The following is a 16,581-nucleotide window of genomic DNA, read 5'->3' as shown; positions in this document are numbered from 1 at the left end:
TGGGCAAGCGAGACCTCATCTCTACAATAAATCAAAAAATCAGCCGGGCGTGGTAGCGCGCGCCTGTAGTTCCAGCTACTTGGAAGGCTGAGGTGGAAGGATCGCCGGAGCCCAGCAGGTCGAGGCTGCGGTGGCCAGGAGCGGCCACTGCACTCCAATCTGGACGACTGAGTGAGACTCCAACTAAAAAAACACTACAAAAAACTAGAGGGTTGGGCTAGATCAAGGACTTCCAACTGTCTCTCTTAAACTCTAGGGTTCCTTGTGAAACTCTGGGGGTTGGGGATGGGGAGGCAGATGACATTTTGGGTCCCAGAGCCACTGCAATTCACACTTTGTGCTTTGCCCCACCCCCTCATCTTTTTCGCTTTGCTCCAAGCACACTGGCCTTCTTGGTATTTTGCAAACCCAACCAGCTCATCCTCACCTCTTGCTGATCTCTGCTTACAATCCTCTTTCCTGAGGTCTGTTCACCCAGGTTCCAGCTCAACTGTGGCCTCCCCTTTGCTGCCCCCTCCCCCACCCACCCCAAAGGCACCCATCCAATCCCTTATAACCTGTGACCCTGTTTTTGGGAATACCTGTTTATTTTCTGTCTCATCCTCTACAGGCAGATATCCACAAGGCCAAGGACCTCATTTGTCCTGTTACCACCATGGTCCTAATGCTTAAAACTGAGAATAGCTGGATAAAAACACTGACGAATAAATCTACGAATGAAGGAACAGAAAAAAGCTTGAATTTTATGCTAAAGCCACTCTGTTAAAGACCACCAGGGCCACAGCTGTAGTTTGACCAAGTTAGGTATATTAACCTGACATAGCAAGGGAGATGACACACCAGAGAAACTGGAGGTCTCACCAAAGGAAGAAATATAATTAGCATAGGATTTGGGGGAGGGTGGAATTTAAGTGAAATTGAAATGAAGCCGTGTTGATGGGCTTAAAGCGAACCTGGCTGTTTTATGCAAAGGCATTAGCATCTATCTGGCTTGGGCTGAGAATCAGACTTGTAGTCTTGTTTCCTTGGACACCACAAAGTTGAGATAAATATAGACTGTTATATTAAAAAAACCTCTTATCTGAAGCTGTGCACCTGGCCTAGAAATCCAGGCTGCTTCTCTGTATCACATCGGGTTCCAACCTACTAGACATGAGTGGACGTTCTGCTCTCACTGATGTGATTTCCTACAGCAAAGTTTCCGACCGTCTCTGATTTTAGAGAACACGGTTTCTCAGCACTGTGTTTGATGTTAATTGACAAAAGAAGCTTTGACAGATTCCCGTTTGACAGGAATGCCTTGATGCCCCCATCACCTACATGTGAGGGCCCCTGAGAGCTGCAGCTTCCCACCCTGACATGACCCCAGCTCTCTGGGCCTCCACTAGAAACCAAGCCAAGGCACGATCCCTGCCTGGGAGGAACCAGCGGAATTTGGGTCAGCTTCCTCTGCCCTGTGCCTGACCCAGAATACCAGGAGGTGCTCAGGCATGTCCATGGAATCTAACTGCTGATAGGTTTTCTAAATGCAAAGAAAAAAAAGTGGAAGGAGTCATCAAAATGAGAGCAGCTGCATGAGAGAAGTGGGAATGTGGGTGACTTTTTTGAAAAATCTGTCTCCCAAAGTCTCTAAATTTTAGAAGTCTCTAAAATGTGGCCAATGTTAATGTTCTGAAAAAGGAATTGTTGACTCTTTTAAGATTGAAAGAATAAATTACTGACACTTTAATGATTTTATAATAGGATTGAAATTATTGACATGTGATTAAAAAGAGAGTATTGCAACCCTGATTATTTCTCTTTCTTTTTTTCTTTTTTCTTTTTTTAGAAATGGGGTCTCATTATGTTGCCCAGGCTGGACTCAAACTCCTGGGCTTAAGCAATCCTCCTTGCTCTGTAGCTGGTATTACAGGTGCTTGCCACTGTGTCCAGCTTTGATGCTGTATCATTTTTCTTTCTATTTTTTTTTTTTTTGAGTTGGAGTCTGACTCTGTCACCCAGGCTGGAGTGCAGTGGCACACTCATGGTCACCGTAATCTCTATCTACTGGGCTCAGGCAATCCTTCCACCTCAGCCTTCCAAGTAGCTGGAATTATAGGCACGTGCCACCACACCCGGCTAATTTTTGGATTTATTGTAGAGATGAGGGCTCGCCAAGTTGCCCAGGCTGGTCTCGAACTCATGGGCTCAGGCAATACTCTCACCTCAGCCTCCCAAAGTGCTGGGATTATAGGCATGAGCCACCATGCCCGGCCTTTTTCATTTTTCAATGGGAGTTGAAGTATTGACATTGTGCTTTCTCAAAAAGTGGATTGTTGGTTTTTCACAGTTTACAAAACAAAAGCAAAAATATTGTTGGCATTGATACGATAATCATTACTCAAAAAATTAGGTGTTTTTTTTTTTTGAGTCAGAGTCTCACTTTGTTGCCCAGGCTGGAGTGCAGTGGCACCCTCAGAGCCACCACAGCCTCGACCTGCTGTGCTCAGATGATCCTTCCACTTCAGCCTTCCAAGTAGCTGGGACTACAGGCGTGTGCCACCATACCCAGCTAATTTTTTTATTTATTGTAGAGATGAGGTCTCACCAAGTTGCCCAAGCTGGTCTTGAACCTGTGGGCTCAGGCAATCCTCTCACCTTGGCCTCCCAAAGTGCTAGGATTAGAGGCGTGAGCCTGGCCAAAATTAGTTTATTGACTATGTGGATTTTTAAAGGATTTGAATTGTTGAGATCGGAGATTTGAAAAAAGGAAGTTTGAATTGTTGATTGAACTGTTGGCAGTTTTAGGCAAGTTTCCTGACTCTCTGCTGCCCATGTGTGGTGAGAACAGGGTCATGGCAGTTGCCGGCCTCCCCCTGAAGCTGGGTGGACACCCCCTGGGACCCCCAGACCAGCCACACTGTGGGATTCCACACGTCTTACTGCCTTCTATCCTGAAACTGTTTTGGAGACTCATCCAAAGGTTCTTCCCCTGCCCACTGGGAGGAAGTGGACACTCAGCCTTTGCAACCCTCCTGTGCCTTGGCAACGCCTGACAGCTGCATGTCACCAGGCCCTGTCCCTCTGACTCAATAAACTTGATGAATACTGTGTGTGGTTTCATAGCTTCCTCCAGTCCTCCCCCACTCTGCTTGACTCTGCCCCTTCCCAGGCCTCACTTAGGTCTTGCCAGACCAGTTCTGGGGGTTTTGTAAGAGCTGGCATGAGGATAAGGCCTGGAGCAGAGATTTTTGAGGGGAGGGTCGTGATCCCAGGGGTGGTTTTTGGAGAAAAATGGGGGGGGAGTTTGTAATGTGTGGGCACAGTAGATGGGAGGAGGAAAAAAGGGCATTTTAAGAAGTATTGTTGATACAGTCACTTTGGAGAGCAATTTGGCAAGTGGTAAAGTCGAGAACCAGCACGCCCTCCCACTCAGCAGATCCATTTCCTGGAATATACCCTAGAGAGACTCGCACATATGTGCACCTGGAACCTTGGCCAAGGACGGCCATTGAAGCTCTGTTTGTCATCACAGAAAACTGGTCCAGCTCTAAGTGTCCATGGGCAGGAGAGAAAGGATAAATAACTTATGCAACGGGACACTCTACTTGCAGTTGCAATGAACTAGAAATGCATAAAGCAGTATCGATAGACCTCAGAAACATAAATTGAGCTGGGCTCAGTGGCTCACGCCTGTAATCTCAGTATGTTGGGAGGCCAAGGCGGGAGGATTGCTTGATCCCAGGAGACTGAGGCCAGTCTAGGCAACATAGTGAGACCTCATCTCTACAAAAAGTCAAAAAATGAGCTGGGCTCGGTGGCTCAGCCTGTAATCCCACGCCTTTGGGAGGCTGAGGTGAGTGGATTGCCTGAGCCCGCGGGTTCGAGACCCGCCTGGGCAGCGAGACCTCATCTCTACAATAAATCAAAAAAATCAGCTGGGCGTGGTAGCACATGCCTATAATTCCAGCAACTCGGAAGACTGAGACGGAAGGATCACCGGAGCCCAGCAGGTCGAGGCTGCGGTGGCTGGGAGCGGCCACTGCACTCCAGTCTGGGTGACAGAGTGAGACTCCAACTCAAAAAAAAAAAAAAAGTAAAAAAATGAGCTGGGCATAGTTCCAGCCTCTTGGGAGGCTGAGGTGGAAGGATCGTTTGAGCTCAGGAGTTCAACGCTATGGCGAGCCGGGATCATGCCATGGCATGCAGGCCTGAGTGACAGAGTAGGACCCCAACTTAAAATAAATAAATATGAGACCGCGGGTTCGAGACCTGCCTGGGCAACTTGGCAAGACCTCATCTCTACAATAAATTAAAAAGTAGCCGGGCGTGGTAGCGCGCACCTGTAGTTGCAGCTACTTGGAAGGCTGAGGCGGAAGGATCGCTGGAACCCAGCAGGTCGAGGTTGCGGTGGCCGGGAGCAGCCACTGCACTCCAATCTGGGTGACAGAGTGAGATTCCAACTCAAAAAAATAATAATAATAATAAAATAAAATAAGTAACTAAATAAAAATAAACAAAAACAATGAGGTATATTGTTTCTGGATATTTATATATGATTTTTAAAAAACAGCACAGAGTAGAAGGATAAACACCAAACTCATTGTATCAGTCAGGATAGGTTAGGACCCTGTCACTGTAACAAACAACACCCAAGATCTTCGTGTCTCATGACCACAGAGTTTATGTCTTAGTTGGGCTCCATGTCCATCAGGGACATGTATATATATATATGTGAGTGTATCTGCACGTGCACTTGTGTACTCTGGGACCAGGCTGGCTGGTAGCTACCAGATGCCGTAGCAGAGGAAACCAGACTTGGAATACTGCTCTGTCTCTCAAAGCCTCCCCTTGTCCAACGCAAGCCACATGGCCAAATCCAACGTTTTTATGTATGTATGTATGTATGTATGTATGTATTTTTGTGGAGACCAAGTCTTGCTGTATTACCCAGGCTGATCTCAAACTCTTGGTGGCAAGCAATTCTCCCACTTCCACCTCCAAAAGTGCTGAGATTACAGGCGTGAGCACGACGCCTGACCCAAACTCAACTTTAAGGGGCAGGAAAGAACTTTCCTATTATGGGCTCAAAAGGAAAAGCAATGATATTTGTTGTACAATCTTAGCCCTATCATGATGATGACTTAGGGGAGAGTTCAAAGGGGCTTCCACCTAACAGTCATTATCATTTTTAAAAATATGATGCAATCATGTGAGATTTGCTCATTGTGAAGGGAGTCTACCCGCCTGTTTGCTATGTTATTCTCCATGTTGTATCTTTTTCAGTTCTAACTGAGAGTGTAAGTTTTAAAGGGAGGAGACAAATGGAACATTCATATTAAAACTCATTGTGTGTGTCCTTGCTGAGACAATGTTTCCTTCCACGTGTTCTGCAGAAACACCAGTAAAGGAATTCAGTTGTTTTATGTTGCTTTTGTCTGCATAGCAGTTGGTCTTCTGGACCTCAACAAAAGCTTGCTGGGCTCCAACCTTGTGTGTAGCAGCGCATGGGTGTCTGTGTGTGCACCTGTGTGTGTATTTGTGTGCATACCTCTGTGTATACCTGTGTGTGCACTTGCATTGTTGTGTGTGCACCTATGTGTGTACCTGCGTGGGCACCTGCATGGGCACCTATCTGTATACTTGTGCATGTGCCTGTGTGCACCTGCATATATATCTATGTGTGTACCTGTGTGCACCTGCATGCATATGTGTGTGCACTTGCATGTATACTTGTGTGTGCACCTGCATGTATACCTGTGTATGTCACTGTGTGAGCACCTGTGTGTGTACCTTCATATGCACCTGTATATACATATGTGTGTGTGTGTATATCTGCATGTGCACTTGTGTACTTGTGTGTGCACCTGTATGTGCACGTGTGTGTGCATCTTCTCCCCCCGAAGCAAGGGCTCTCCCTGAGGTTGTCTGACTCATCTCTGTTCCCCCAGCCCCAAACCTGCCAGAGGGCCAGGACCTAGCAAGGGTTTAATTAATATTCTGATATGCTCATTTCTCTTTGAATAATGAGCCCCTTCAGGAAAGACACATGCAGGTGCACATGCAGTTACACACACAGGTATACATGCAGGCATTCAGGAGGAACCATGCTTTCTCCCCCTCCAAGCCCTCCTCTGGAACAAGGAACGAATGTCTGTTAAATGAATGAATGGACACAACCCTCCTTCTCCAGCCCCTCAATGGAAACAGAAAACATGGGGTCCTTCCCACTCTGTCCTGACCCTCCTGAGAGGCTGGCAGGGCCACTTCTTCTGCAGAGACTACCATGCTTTTATGTCTACGCTGAGAAGCCATGGATTTGTGTATGACTATACAAAGGGGACCCACTGGTCCAGTCTCCCTGGGACATACCCAGTTCTAGCACTAGAGGTCCGGCGTATGCTAGGAACACCCTCTGGCCCAGGCAGACGAGGACGGTGGGCCACCCCACAGCAGCCCCCTTCTCTCTGGGCCCCATTTTCCCTCATCTTCTCATGAGAGGGTTGGTTCTGGTCTCACCTCTGCAAATCAGATCTAGGATTTTAGGAACAGGCCAAAGGGGAAGAGGGGAGTTGAAGAAGGAAGGAAGAGTCACCATGGAGCTTTCTGAGAGATCTTTATTCTTTGTAAAGAATGTGGGATCAGCACAGCCAGCTGAGCTCTGGTTCTAGTTGCTTGCCATTGTCTGGGAAAAGAGGGATGTGGGGACAGAATGGTCTACTTAGGAGCATGTCTAGTTCTGGAGCCAGATAGAAATGGGCTCAACTCCCAGCCCCGCTGTGTGACCCTGGGAGAGTGACTCGACTTCTCTGAGCCTCAGTTTCCTCATCTGTACAGTAGGGGCAATTATGCTCTGGGGGTTCTTGATTAAGCTAACCACGAAGGTTCTCCTCATAGTGTCTGACCCAAGCTTAGTGGTAAATCATGGCTGTCACTGCTGTCATGAAGTATTCATTCTCTCTGACCATCCATCCCCAGATGACGTCTGGGCTGTCACTGAGGCCTGGGCTCCCCTGTCACGGCTCTCGTCACTTCATCATGATGGTTCATTTAATCACCTGTCCCCTGCCAGGAAGCCCCTGGTCTGGCATGGCTCTCTATCCTCCATGACAGGAGAGGCTAGCACCAGAGGTGACACTTTATAAACACTTACTGAAATAAGGAAGTTCAGCAGCCGTTCCACGCTCCACCCAGAAGCCACCAAGTTATCGGAGCCACATGTAGCAGAAAACATCCAGACCCCTCTGGGATGTCCCCAGGGGCTCTTCACTGACCTTCCAGGACCCTCTCAGGCCCTCCCCAGTGTCTGCTGTTTCCCTTGTCACCTCCCAGAAGAGCCACTGTCTTTCTCACCTCCTCGATCCAGTCACTGAAGGCCGAGACACGAGTGAACACCGTGGGCTTCTTGAGGGTGTTACAGCCGAGGGCAGACACGAAGCTGGTCACACCGTGGACCTGCCAGGAGCCATCTGCTGTGGGGCAGCTGAGGGGTCCTCCGGAGTCACCCTGGAACCGTCAGAGGCAGGGGGGCTGAGCCATGTCCGAGGCTTAAGGAATGGGTTCTGACCTTCAAGGATCTTGAGAAACCCCCACATTACTTGACCTCTCTGAGCCTCACTTTGCCCATCTGTGACATCTGTCCAAGGGCGTGTGAGAATTAAATGAGATAATGCAGGATCTCAAACAACATCTAGTAGAGGGGAAGTACTTGACTCTCATGACTCATACCATGGCTAACTATTTCAGGAAGTCCCCAACATACGAAGGAGTTCCATTCCGAGAGTTTGTAAGTCCAATTTGCTTTAAGCCCAACTAAGTTAGCCTTGGTACCCAACTGGCCCAATCAGCTATATAGTACTGTATGTATTTAACAGGCTATATTGACATCTGTTGGAAAGAAATAATACATTAAAAAAGCAGGCATGCATCATTAAAGTTTGTAACTTGAAGGTTTGCATGTAGGGGACGTACTGTAACATTCATACTCACTTATAATACAATGACAGTACTCTTAAATTTTAATTATAACTTCAGAACCACATCATTAATGTGGCTTTAGAGGTCATGTACCAGTATCCCTTGCTGTGCTGATGGGGAAGGCTGGGGACCAGGGAAGGATGGTAACTCATCCCAGGTCACCTCAGCATGTAAGCCGGGCCTGGAATCCAGGGCTCCTGACTCCAGGGTCTGGCTCTGTGTCTGGGCTATGTTGACTTCCCCCAAATCCAGTCTGACCTGGAGGCCGAGTGAGATGAGCAGGCAAGATGCCTCTTTTACCTCCCGGGGAGATGGCTGAGGTGCCCCAGGCCCTGCACACCCAGGGCCCCCTCAGGCAGGCGGGGGCTGACTCACATTGCAGCCAGATTGGATGTCCCCGCCGGCACACACCATGGTCTTCCTCACAGAGATGCCCCACCAGTCCCATTTGGAGCAGTGTTCGTAGTCCACCACTGGCAGCAGGGCCTGCTGCAGCTTGTCCGGGAGTGGCCCATTGGCTTCAGGGACAGAGAGAACTGAATGAGGGCTGGGGTGCCGAGCTAGGGTGGCAGGGGGGTGGTGTTCGAGGCACATAGCTCTTCTGGCTGGATGGGGATCCCCTCCCAGTGGTCATGTGGTCCTGCATGCTATGTCACCATTGCATCCCCAGCCCTGGCACATAAGAGGCACTGAAAATGTTCAATGGGACCGGGTACAGTGATTCACACCTGTAATTCCAGCACTTTGGAAGAATGAGACAGGAGGATTACTTGAACCCAGGAATTCAAGACCAGCCTGGGCAACCATAACAAGACACTATCTTTACAAAAAAGTTTTAAAAAATTAGCCAGGTGTGGTGGCATGTGCCTGTAGTCCCAGCTACTGGGGAGGTTGAGGCAGGAGGATTGTCTGAGCCCTGGAGGTCGAGGTTACAGTGAGTCAGGATTACACCACTGCACTCCGGCCTGGGTGACAGACCCTGCCTCAAAAAATAAGTGCAATTGAACACATTCATGTTTGGGAGGACAGGAGAGAAGGCTGCAGCAGGGGAGGAATGGGAGAAAAGCCAAGGACCAGTCCCGAGGTCACCTTCACCCCCTGGTCCCTAGGCCCCGTCTTTCTGCCTCTGTCCCTGTGGCCAACTAGAGGGGTCAGCACGTACTGTAAAGGCGGCCCCAGCCGCTGATATAGCAGGGCGCCTCGTTGGGCAGGATGTCACCGGCGGGAGGGAGGCAGGCGAGCTGGACGGCATCCCCCAGCTGGGCGCTGCGCGAGAGCTTGATGAGGGCGATGTCATTGCTGGGGAGGAGGGAAGAATCATGGGCCTGGCCCTGCAGCCACCCAAGACTCAGCTCCCAACCTTTGCTCCAGGCTGTTCTGCTCTGAGCTGTCCCCAAGGCTCCGCTGCCCTACAGATCCTTTCTTAAGGTTGCATGACTTTTTATTTTCTTTTTTGAGTCGGGGTCTCACTCTGTTGCCCAGGCTGGAGTGCAATGGCACTCTCACGGCTCACTGCAGCCTTGACCTCCTGGGCTCAGACAATTCTTCTGCCTCAGTCTCCTAAATAGCTGGGACTACAAGTGCATGCCACCACGCCTAGCTGATTTTTAAATTTTTGGTAGAAGGCCGGGCGTGATGGCTCAGGTCTGTAATCCCAGCACTTTGGGAGGCCACGACAAGAGGATTGTCTGAGTCCAGGAGATTGAGTCCAGCCTGGGCAACATGGTGAGAACTCATCGCTGCAATAAATAAAAAAACATTAGCCAGGCATGGTGGTGTGCACCTGTAGTTCCAGCTACTAAGAAGGCTGAGGCAGAAGGATCGCCTCAGTCTAGCAGGTGGAAGATGCAGTGACCGTGAGTGTGCCACTGCACTCCAGCCTGGGTGACAGAGTGAGACTCCAACTCAATGAATAAATACATACATACCTACATTTTTGGTAGAGACAAAGTCTTGCTATGTTGCCCAGGCTAGTCTCGAACTCCTGGGCTCAAGCAATCCTCCCATCTCAGCCTCCCAAATTGCTGGGTTTATAGGCATGAGCCACCGTGCCTGGTCTTGCGCAACTTTAAGAAACTTCCGCCGGGCTCAGTGGCTCAGCCTGTAATCCTGCACCTTGGGGAGGCTGAGGTGAGTGGATTGCCTGAGCACACGGGTTCAAGACCCGCCCGGGCAACTTGTTGAGACCTCATCTCTACAATAAATCAAAAAATTAGCCGGGTGTGGTAGCGTGCGCCTGTAGTTCCAGCTATTTGGAAGGCTGAGGCGGAAGGATCGCTGGAGCCCAGCAGGTTGAGGCTGCAATGGCCGGGAGTGGCCACTGCACCAGTCTGGGCAACAGAGTGAGACTCCAACTGAAAAAAAAAAAAAGAAGCTTCCTAGCCAGGCATGGTGGCTCACACCTGTAACCTCAGCCCTATGGGACGCAGAGGCGAGAGGATTGCCTGAGCTCAGGGGTCCAAGATCAGTCTGAGCAACATGGCAAGACCTCTGAGACCTCGTCTCTACAACAAATTATTTAAAAATTAGCCAGGGGTGGTGGCGCATGCAGGTAGTTCCAGCTACTTGGAAGGCTGAGGCAGAAGGATTGTCTGAGCCCAGCAGATTAAGGCTGCAGTGGCCATGAGCATACTACTGCACTCTGGTCTGGGTAACAGAGTGACAGACTCTGACTCAAAAAAAAAAAAGGAAGAAGCTTCCCAACCTCTTCGCTGGGGCTGACCCTGAGCCTTCACAGTTGTCCTCACTTTTACCCCAGGGGGTCCACAGTTCAGCTGTACTGGAATCATCCTACCCCAAAGTCTCTAAGGCAGTGGGTCTGGGCTGAAGCCCCAGAATTCACTCTTCTAACAAGTTCCCTGGGTGCTGCTGCCGCTGGCCCAGGGACCACACTCTGAGAACACTGCCCTCTGTCTTCACCTGTCTGCATGCCTCTCAAGTCGTTTCACCTGGTCTGACTTTCTCTCTACCCTGGGAGCCAGATGGTGGGGCTCTCGGTCACGTGACCCTTCACTCCTATACTGCACTTTCAGCAGTTCTGCACCCTTCTTGGACCCTCCCACCAGAAAAAACGGAGCCGCTCAGATGCACGAGTTTGCATACACTTGATGGGTTTAAGATGGTCTCCTTGACCTTCCTGACCACTCAGGGAGCCCTGCTTCATGGTCACCCTTCTATAAATATCAAAACTGAGGCCCAGAGATGGCCAGTGACATGTCCAGGCCACACAGACAGTCAGCACCAGAGTCTAACTCTCGGTACAGTGCTCCCCCTTTTGCCCACAGTGCCGGGAATCCAGGATGCATGAGGTGACCTGCGTATTAAGTGGAGGGGCCCTTGAATTTGGGGGAAGGGAGTTAGCACTCTGAAGCCAGCCAACCACATGGCCTTGGGGGAGTTCCTGTCCTTCCCTAGGCCCCGCTGTCCCCTCTGAGCCAGGTTTGGCACAGATGGTCCAGAAAGGCTCTCTGGCTCCACTCCTCAGAGTGTGGGACCTGGGTGCCGGCTGCTGGACCCAATCCTCGTCCCTGGGAACCTCCTCGGACCTGGCTGTGGGCCGTAGAGGGACAAGCAGAGGAGGCCCTGGGCTCCAGGTCTGAGCATCCACTCACCCACAGGCCACGCAGCTGGGGTTCCAGAGAGGGTGCACGTGAAGGTCCCCCTCGTTGATGGGGATCACCTGCTCAGGGCCCTCCTTCTCGGCACGGTTGTACTCGCCCAGCACCACCTGGTAGGTCCGGGAGCTCCTGCCAGTGGAGGCGAGGTCAGTCTGGACCCGACTGGCTGACCTCCCTCTCCCCCCACAGTCCCCTGCTGTCCCCGGGGGCCTCATGCAGGGGTGGGCTGAGCGAGTGGACTCACGAGATGCAGTGGCCTGCGGTCATAACCCAGTCAGGGGCGATGAGGCTGCCGCCGCAGGTGTGGTAGAAGACTCCATCCTTTTCGTACTGCAGGGAGACCTGGTAGCCCAGGAGGAGAGAGCCTGAGTGGTCTGGGCCCAACACTGAGAGTTGCCGCCAAGAATTGTGTAGGTTGTGCACTGTACAACCCCAGAGGGCGCCATTCTCACGGAAAAGAATCGCACCCTCTGAAGTGAGCCACACACAACCTCCACAACTGCTCGTGACGGCCCTATCACTTTTCCGTGGGGATCCCATTCTGATTCTCCAAAGTCCCAGCACCCCAGGGCTGTGATCTCCCTGGGGACCCCCACATTCTCTGCCTTGTAGGGCATCCCCAAACCGTCTGACTCTTGGGAGCCCCCAAGGCCCTCTCTTCTATCAGGGCCCCCATTCTTCTGCACCGCAGACTTATCAAGGCTTCTGGGCTTCTGTGGCACACCTCTTCCTAGTCCTGTGCCTGTCCTCTTCGCTACTCCACATCCTGATTTCCCAAAGCTCTCCTAGACCGAGGGTTGGCAAACGGTGGCCTGCAGGCCAAATCCGGCTCATGGTCTGTTTTTTGTTGTTGTTGTTGTTGTTTTGAGTAGGAGTCTCACTCTGTCGCCCAGGCTGGAGTGTGGTGGCACACTGCTCACAGTCGCCACAACCTCGACCTGCTGGGCTCAGTTGATCCTTCCACCTCAGCCTTCCAAGTAGCTGGAACCACAGGCACACACCATCATACCCAGCTAATTTTTTGATTTATTGTAGAGATGAGGTCTGCCAAGTTGCCCAGGCTGGTCTCAAACCTGTGGGCTCAGGCAATCCTCTCACCTCAGGCTCCCAAAGTGCTGGGATTATAGGTATGAGCCACTGTGCCCAGCCTTGTGGTCTGTTTTTGTATATACAGATTTACTAGAACACAGCCACCCTCATTCCTTTACGGACCGTCCAGGACTCTTTCATGCTCCCATGGCAGAGTCAAGTCACTGTTCCCGATGCTCTAAGGTCAGCAAAACCTGGAGCATTTACCCTCTGGTCCTTGACAGAACAAGCTTGCGGGCCTGCCCACCCAACAGAACTTTCTGTGATGATGGAACTGTTCCATGTCTTTGCAGTCCAATATGGTAGCCACTAGCCATGCGTGGCTATTGTATATTTGAAATGTGGCTAGTACTGAGGAACTGAATTGTTCACATTGTTTAATCTAAAGTCATTAGATTAAAGCTGGGGTCTCACTCAGTAGCACGATCAAGGCTCATTGCAGCCTTCAACTCCTGGGCTCAGGCAATCCTCCCACCTCAGCCTCCTGAGTAGCTGGGACTATAGGTGTGCACTACTATGCACAGCTAATTTTCTGACTTATTTGCAGAGATGCAGTCTCATTATGTTGCCCAGGCTGGTCTCAAACTCCTGGGCTCAAGCAATCCTCCTGCTTCAGCCTCCCAGAGTGCTGGGATTACATAGGCATGAGCCACCGCACCCGGCCTCCATTTAAGTGAGTTTAAATAGCCACGTGTGACTGGTAGCTGCTGTGTAACAGCACAGCAAGTCTAGCCTTTTCTGCTTCCCCTGCTGGCCTCTGTAATGTTTCTCACCCCCTTACTGCTCCCACACCTTCCAGACCTGTTTTGTAATTCCAGGAATCTGGAAATGAGTCCCACAAAATCGCCCTTCCTAAGCACAGTGCCTGAAATCCACTATTAGTGTGCCAGCCTTGAATTGAACATCACCATCACTCCAGATTCCACTTTTTTTGTTTATTTGTTTTTTGGAGTTGGAGTCTCACTCCAAATGCCTGGGTTGGAGTGCAGTGGCACGCTCACGGTCATACCAGGGTCAACCTGCTGGGCTCCGGAGATCCTTCCGCCTCAGCCTTCCAAGTAACCAGAACTACAGGTGTGCTACCACGCCTGGCTAATTTTTGATATATTGTAGAGACGAAGTCTCACCAAGTAACCTGGATTGGTCTCTAACCTTCAGGCTCAGGCAATTCATTCGCCTTGGCCTCCCAAATTGCTGGGATTACCGGCTGAGCCACCAAGCCTGACCCAGATTCCGCTTTTAAACTGTAAACAGCCCAGTGAGGGTTACAGATGCAGCAACCCTCAAAACTGCCCTGCGAAGCAGATTGTCCAAGGTTCCTAGCCTTTGAAGCAGAAGTGGATACTGGAAAGGGGTAATGGTGTCAGGATCGGCTGCCTCGCCATCAGAGCTTCAGTCGGGACCGCCACTTCACCACCAGGGCTTGGGTCGGGACCAGCAGCCTTGCCATCAGAGCCTGGGGTCCAGAACCCACGGCGGGAAGGAGTGCAGCTGGAATTGCTCTTACCTGCCAGGGCCAGCTGTAGGGAACCGCATCCTCACCATTGACAACGCGGCTGGAGGGGTTGTAGGCCGTTTGGCCACAGCCTGAGGCTAAAGGGGAAAGTAGAGCTGTCAGTTAGCCAAAGAGTTCCCGAAAATAAAGAGGCCAGGGTTCCAGGCCCTACTGTGCCCCCACCTGGCTGTGTGACCCCGTACAAACCTCTTTCAGTCTCTGACCTTTAGTAACCACATATGAACAGGGAACATTTGGACTAGAACAAGAGTTTTCAGAGTCCCAAGGGTCCAGCGATAGAAATTAAAAAGTGAATCAGGAGCGGTGGCTCACGCCTATAATGTCAGCACTCTGGGAGGCTGAGGTGGGAGGATTGCTTGAGCCCTGGAATTGGAGACTAGCCTGGACAACATAGTGAGATCTCATCTCTACAAAAAATACAAAAATTATCCAGGCATAGCGGCGCGTGCCTATAGTCCCTGCTACTTCAGAAGGCTGAGAAGGGAGGATTGCCTGAGCCTAGGAGTTCGAGGCTGCAGTGAGCCACGATCATGCAGCTGCACTCTAGCCTGGGTGACAGAGTGAAACCCCAACAAAAAGAAAAAAAGTGGGCTAGGCTTGGTGGCTTAGCCTATAATCCCAGCACTTTGGGAGGCTGAGGTGGGTCGATTGCCTGAGCCCATGGGTTCGAGACCAGCCCAGACAACATGGTGAGAACTTATCTCAAAAATAAATAAATTTAAAAAATTAACCAGGCATGGTAGCACATGCCTGTAGTTCCAGCTACTTGGAAGGCTGATGCGGAAGGATTACCAGAAGCCAGCAGGTTGACGCTGGGGTGGCCATGAGTGTGCCACTGCACTCTAGCCTGGACCACCGAGTGAGACTCCAACTCAAAAAAAAGTGGCCTCCTTCAGTGGGAAGACATACTTAGAACAATGCCCACTGAGCCCTCAAAAGTGATAGCTCTTGTCACAGAATAGAGGCTTTGAAGTAAGATGACTTGGTTCAAAGTACAGCTCTGCCCTTTGTTCTAGGATGAGCTGCTTGATTTTCTGAGGATTAGTGTTCCCATCTGTAAATAATGACCTCATGGTCTATTATGAGAATTACACGAGATAGTGTAAGAAACAGCCTTCAGCATTCTTCCTGACATATAGTAAACACTCAATAAATGTTATCTATTACCATATTGTCAGTCAAGGGAGGCTGCTTGGAGGTGGTGGCCTTGAGCTGGAATGTAACATGGCAGAGAGACTAGGAAAAGGCCAGTCTACAGTATATGAAGCCAGGTGGGGGAGTGTGAGAAGAGCGCCATTGTGTTAAGAAGAAGAGTAGAAATTCCAACCCCAGCTGTCTAACCACAGAGCCCAAACTTTTTTTTCTTTGAGTTGGGGTCTCACTCTGTCACCCAGGCTGGAGTGAAGTGGTGCCATCACAATCACAGTTCACTGTAGCCTCGACCTTCCAGGCTCAGGCTATCCTTCCACCTCAGCCTCTGAGATCCAGGCATGTACGTCCACACCTAGCTAATTTTTTTTTGAGTAGGCATCTCACTCTGTTGCCCAGGCTGGAGTACAGTGGCACACTCACGGCCACCACAGCCTCGGTCTATTGGACTCAAGTGATCCTTCCACCTCAAACTTCCAAGTAGCTGGAACCACAGGAGTGAGCCACCATGCTCAGCTATCTTTTTTTTTTAATTTACTGTAGAGACGAGGTCTCACCTGAACCCTCATCCCTGGGTTTAGGCAATCCTCTTGCCTCTGCCTCCCAAAGTGCTGGAATTACAGGCGTGAGTCACTGCACCCAGTCAATTGTTAAATTTTTTGTAGAGACGAGGTCTCACTATGTTGCCTAGGCTGGTCTCGAACTCCTGGGCTCAAGCAATCCTTCCTCCTTGGCCTCCCAAAGTGCTGGGATTACAGGGATGAGCCACTACACCCGAACTGTGGTTCCAGTCCTTCTCCTGAGCTGGCCTCTCCACAGCCTCCCCTTCTCTCTCCTGCTCTAGCATCAAGCTGAACGCACCCACAGCCACACCCCAGGTCCAAGCTGAGACCCGCTCCTGCGAAACCAGGTATTGGGTACCACAGGACCCGAGGTGTGGGACAGACTGCAAGGACTCCTTGCCCAGTGCAGCACAGGCTGGGTCTTACCAAAGGCCACGAGCAGGAGGGAACTCAGTAGCTGGAGCATCGTGAGTTTTGAGAGGCTAGGAGACAAACGCAGAGCCTGGGGCTCTAAAATAGGGTAGAGGGTGGCGGGCGGGGAGACCTGGATCCCGTTCCCCTAACAGGTGGCAGAATGGCAAGTCTCCCATGGTCCAAGGCCACCACCTCCACCCACTACAAATGGAGGAGTGACTGCCAAGGAAAGGGCCCGGGGGGGGGTCTCTGTGGCTGCACAGGTGGCAGTGTATGG

The 16,581-nt window shown here is 50.8% G+C and overlaps 1 protein-coding gene across 1 annotated transcript; it reads right to left on the bottom strand.

Moving 5' to 3' along the window:
• Nucleotides 1-6,576: 6,576 nt before the first annotated feature.
• Nucleotides 6,577-16,373, bottom strand: CELA3B (chymotrypsin like elastase family member 3B). Its single transcript, XM_008062727.2, has 8 exons — nucleotides 16,317-16,373; nucleotides 14,170-14,255; nucleotides 11,818-11,915; nucleotides 11,568-11,702; nucleotides 9,119-9,255; nucleotides 8,332-8,474; nucleotides 7,333-7,485; nucleotides 6,577-6,664 (listed from the first exon to the last, which is right to left on the bottom strand). The coding sequence occupies exons 1-8, from the start codon at nucleotides 16,354-16,356 to the stop codon at nucleotides 6,647-6,649; spliced, it is 810 nt and encodes a 269-aa protein (XP_008060918.1). The 5' UTR covers nucleotides 16,357-16,373; the 3' UTR covers nucleotides 6,577-6,646.
• Nucleotides 16,374-16,581: the final 208 nt, after the last annotated feature.

Source organism: Carlito syrichta, unplaced genomic scaffold, assembly GCF_000164805.1.
Source record: "Carlito syrichta isolate Samal-C Ts95f unplaced genomic scaffold, Tarsius_syrichta-2.0.1 Scaffold305805, whole genome shotgun sequence".
Lineage (NCBI taxonomy): Eukaryota > Metazoa > Chordata > Mammalia > Primates > Tarsiidae > Carlito > Carlito syrichta.
Note: the sequence above shows the minus strand (reverse complement) of the source record. Positions and strands in the feature narration are given on the sequence as shown.

Coding starts and splice junctions, on each gene's coding strand:
- CELA3B (XM_008062727.2), bottom strand. CDS start 16,356: ATGCTCCAGCTACTGAGTTCCCTCCTGCTCGTGGCCTTTG. Junction 11,703..11,817: donor ACCGCAGGCCACTGCATCTC/GTGAGTCCACTC, acceptor CTCCACTGGCAG/GAGCTCCCGGACCTACCAGG. Junction 8,475..9,118: donor CGGCTGGGGCCGCCTTTACA/GTACGTGCTGAC, acceptor CTGTCCCTGAAG/CCAATGGGCCACTCCCGGAC.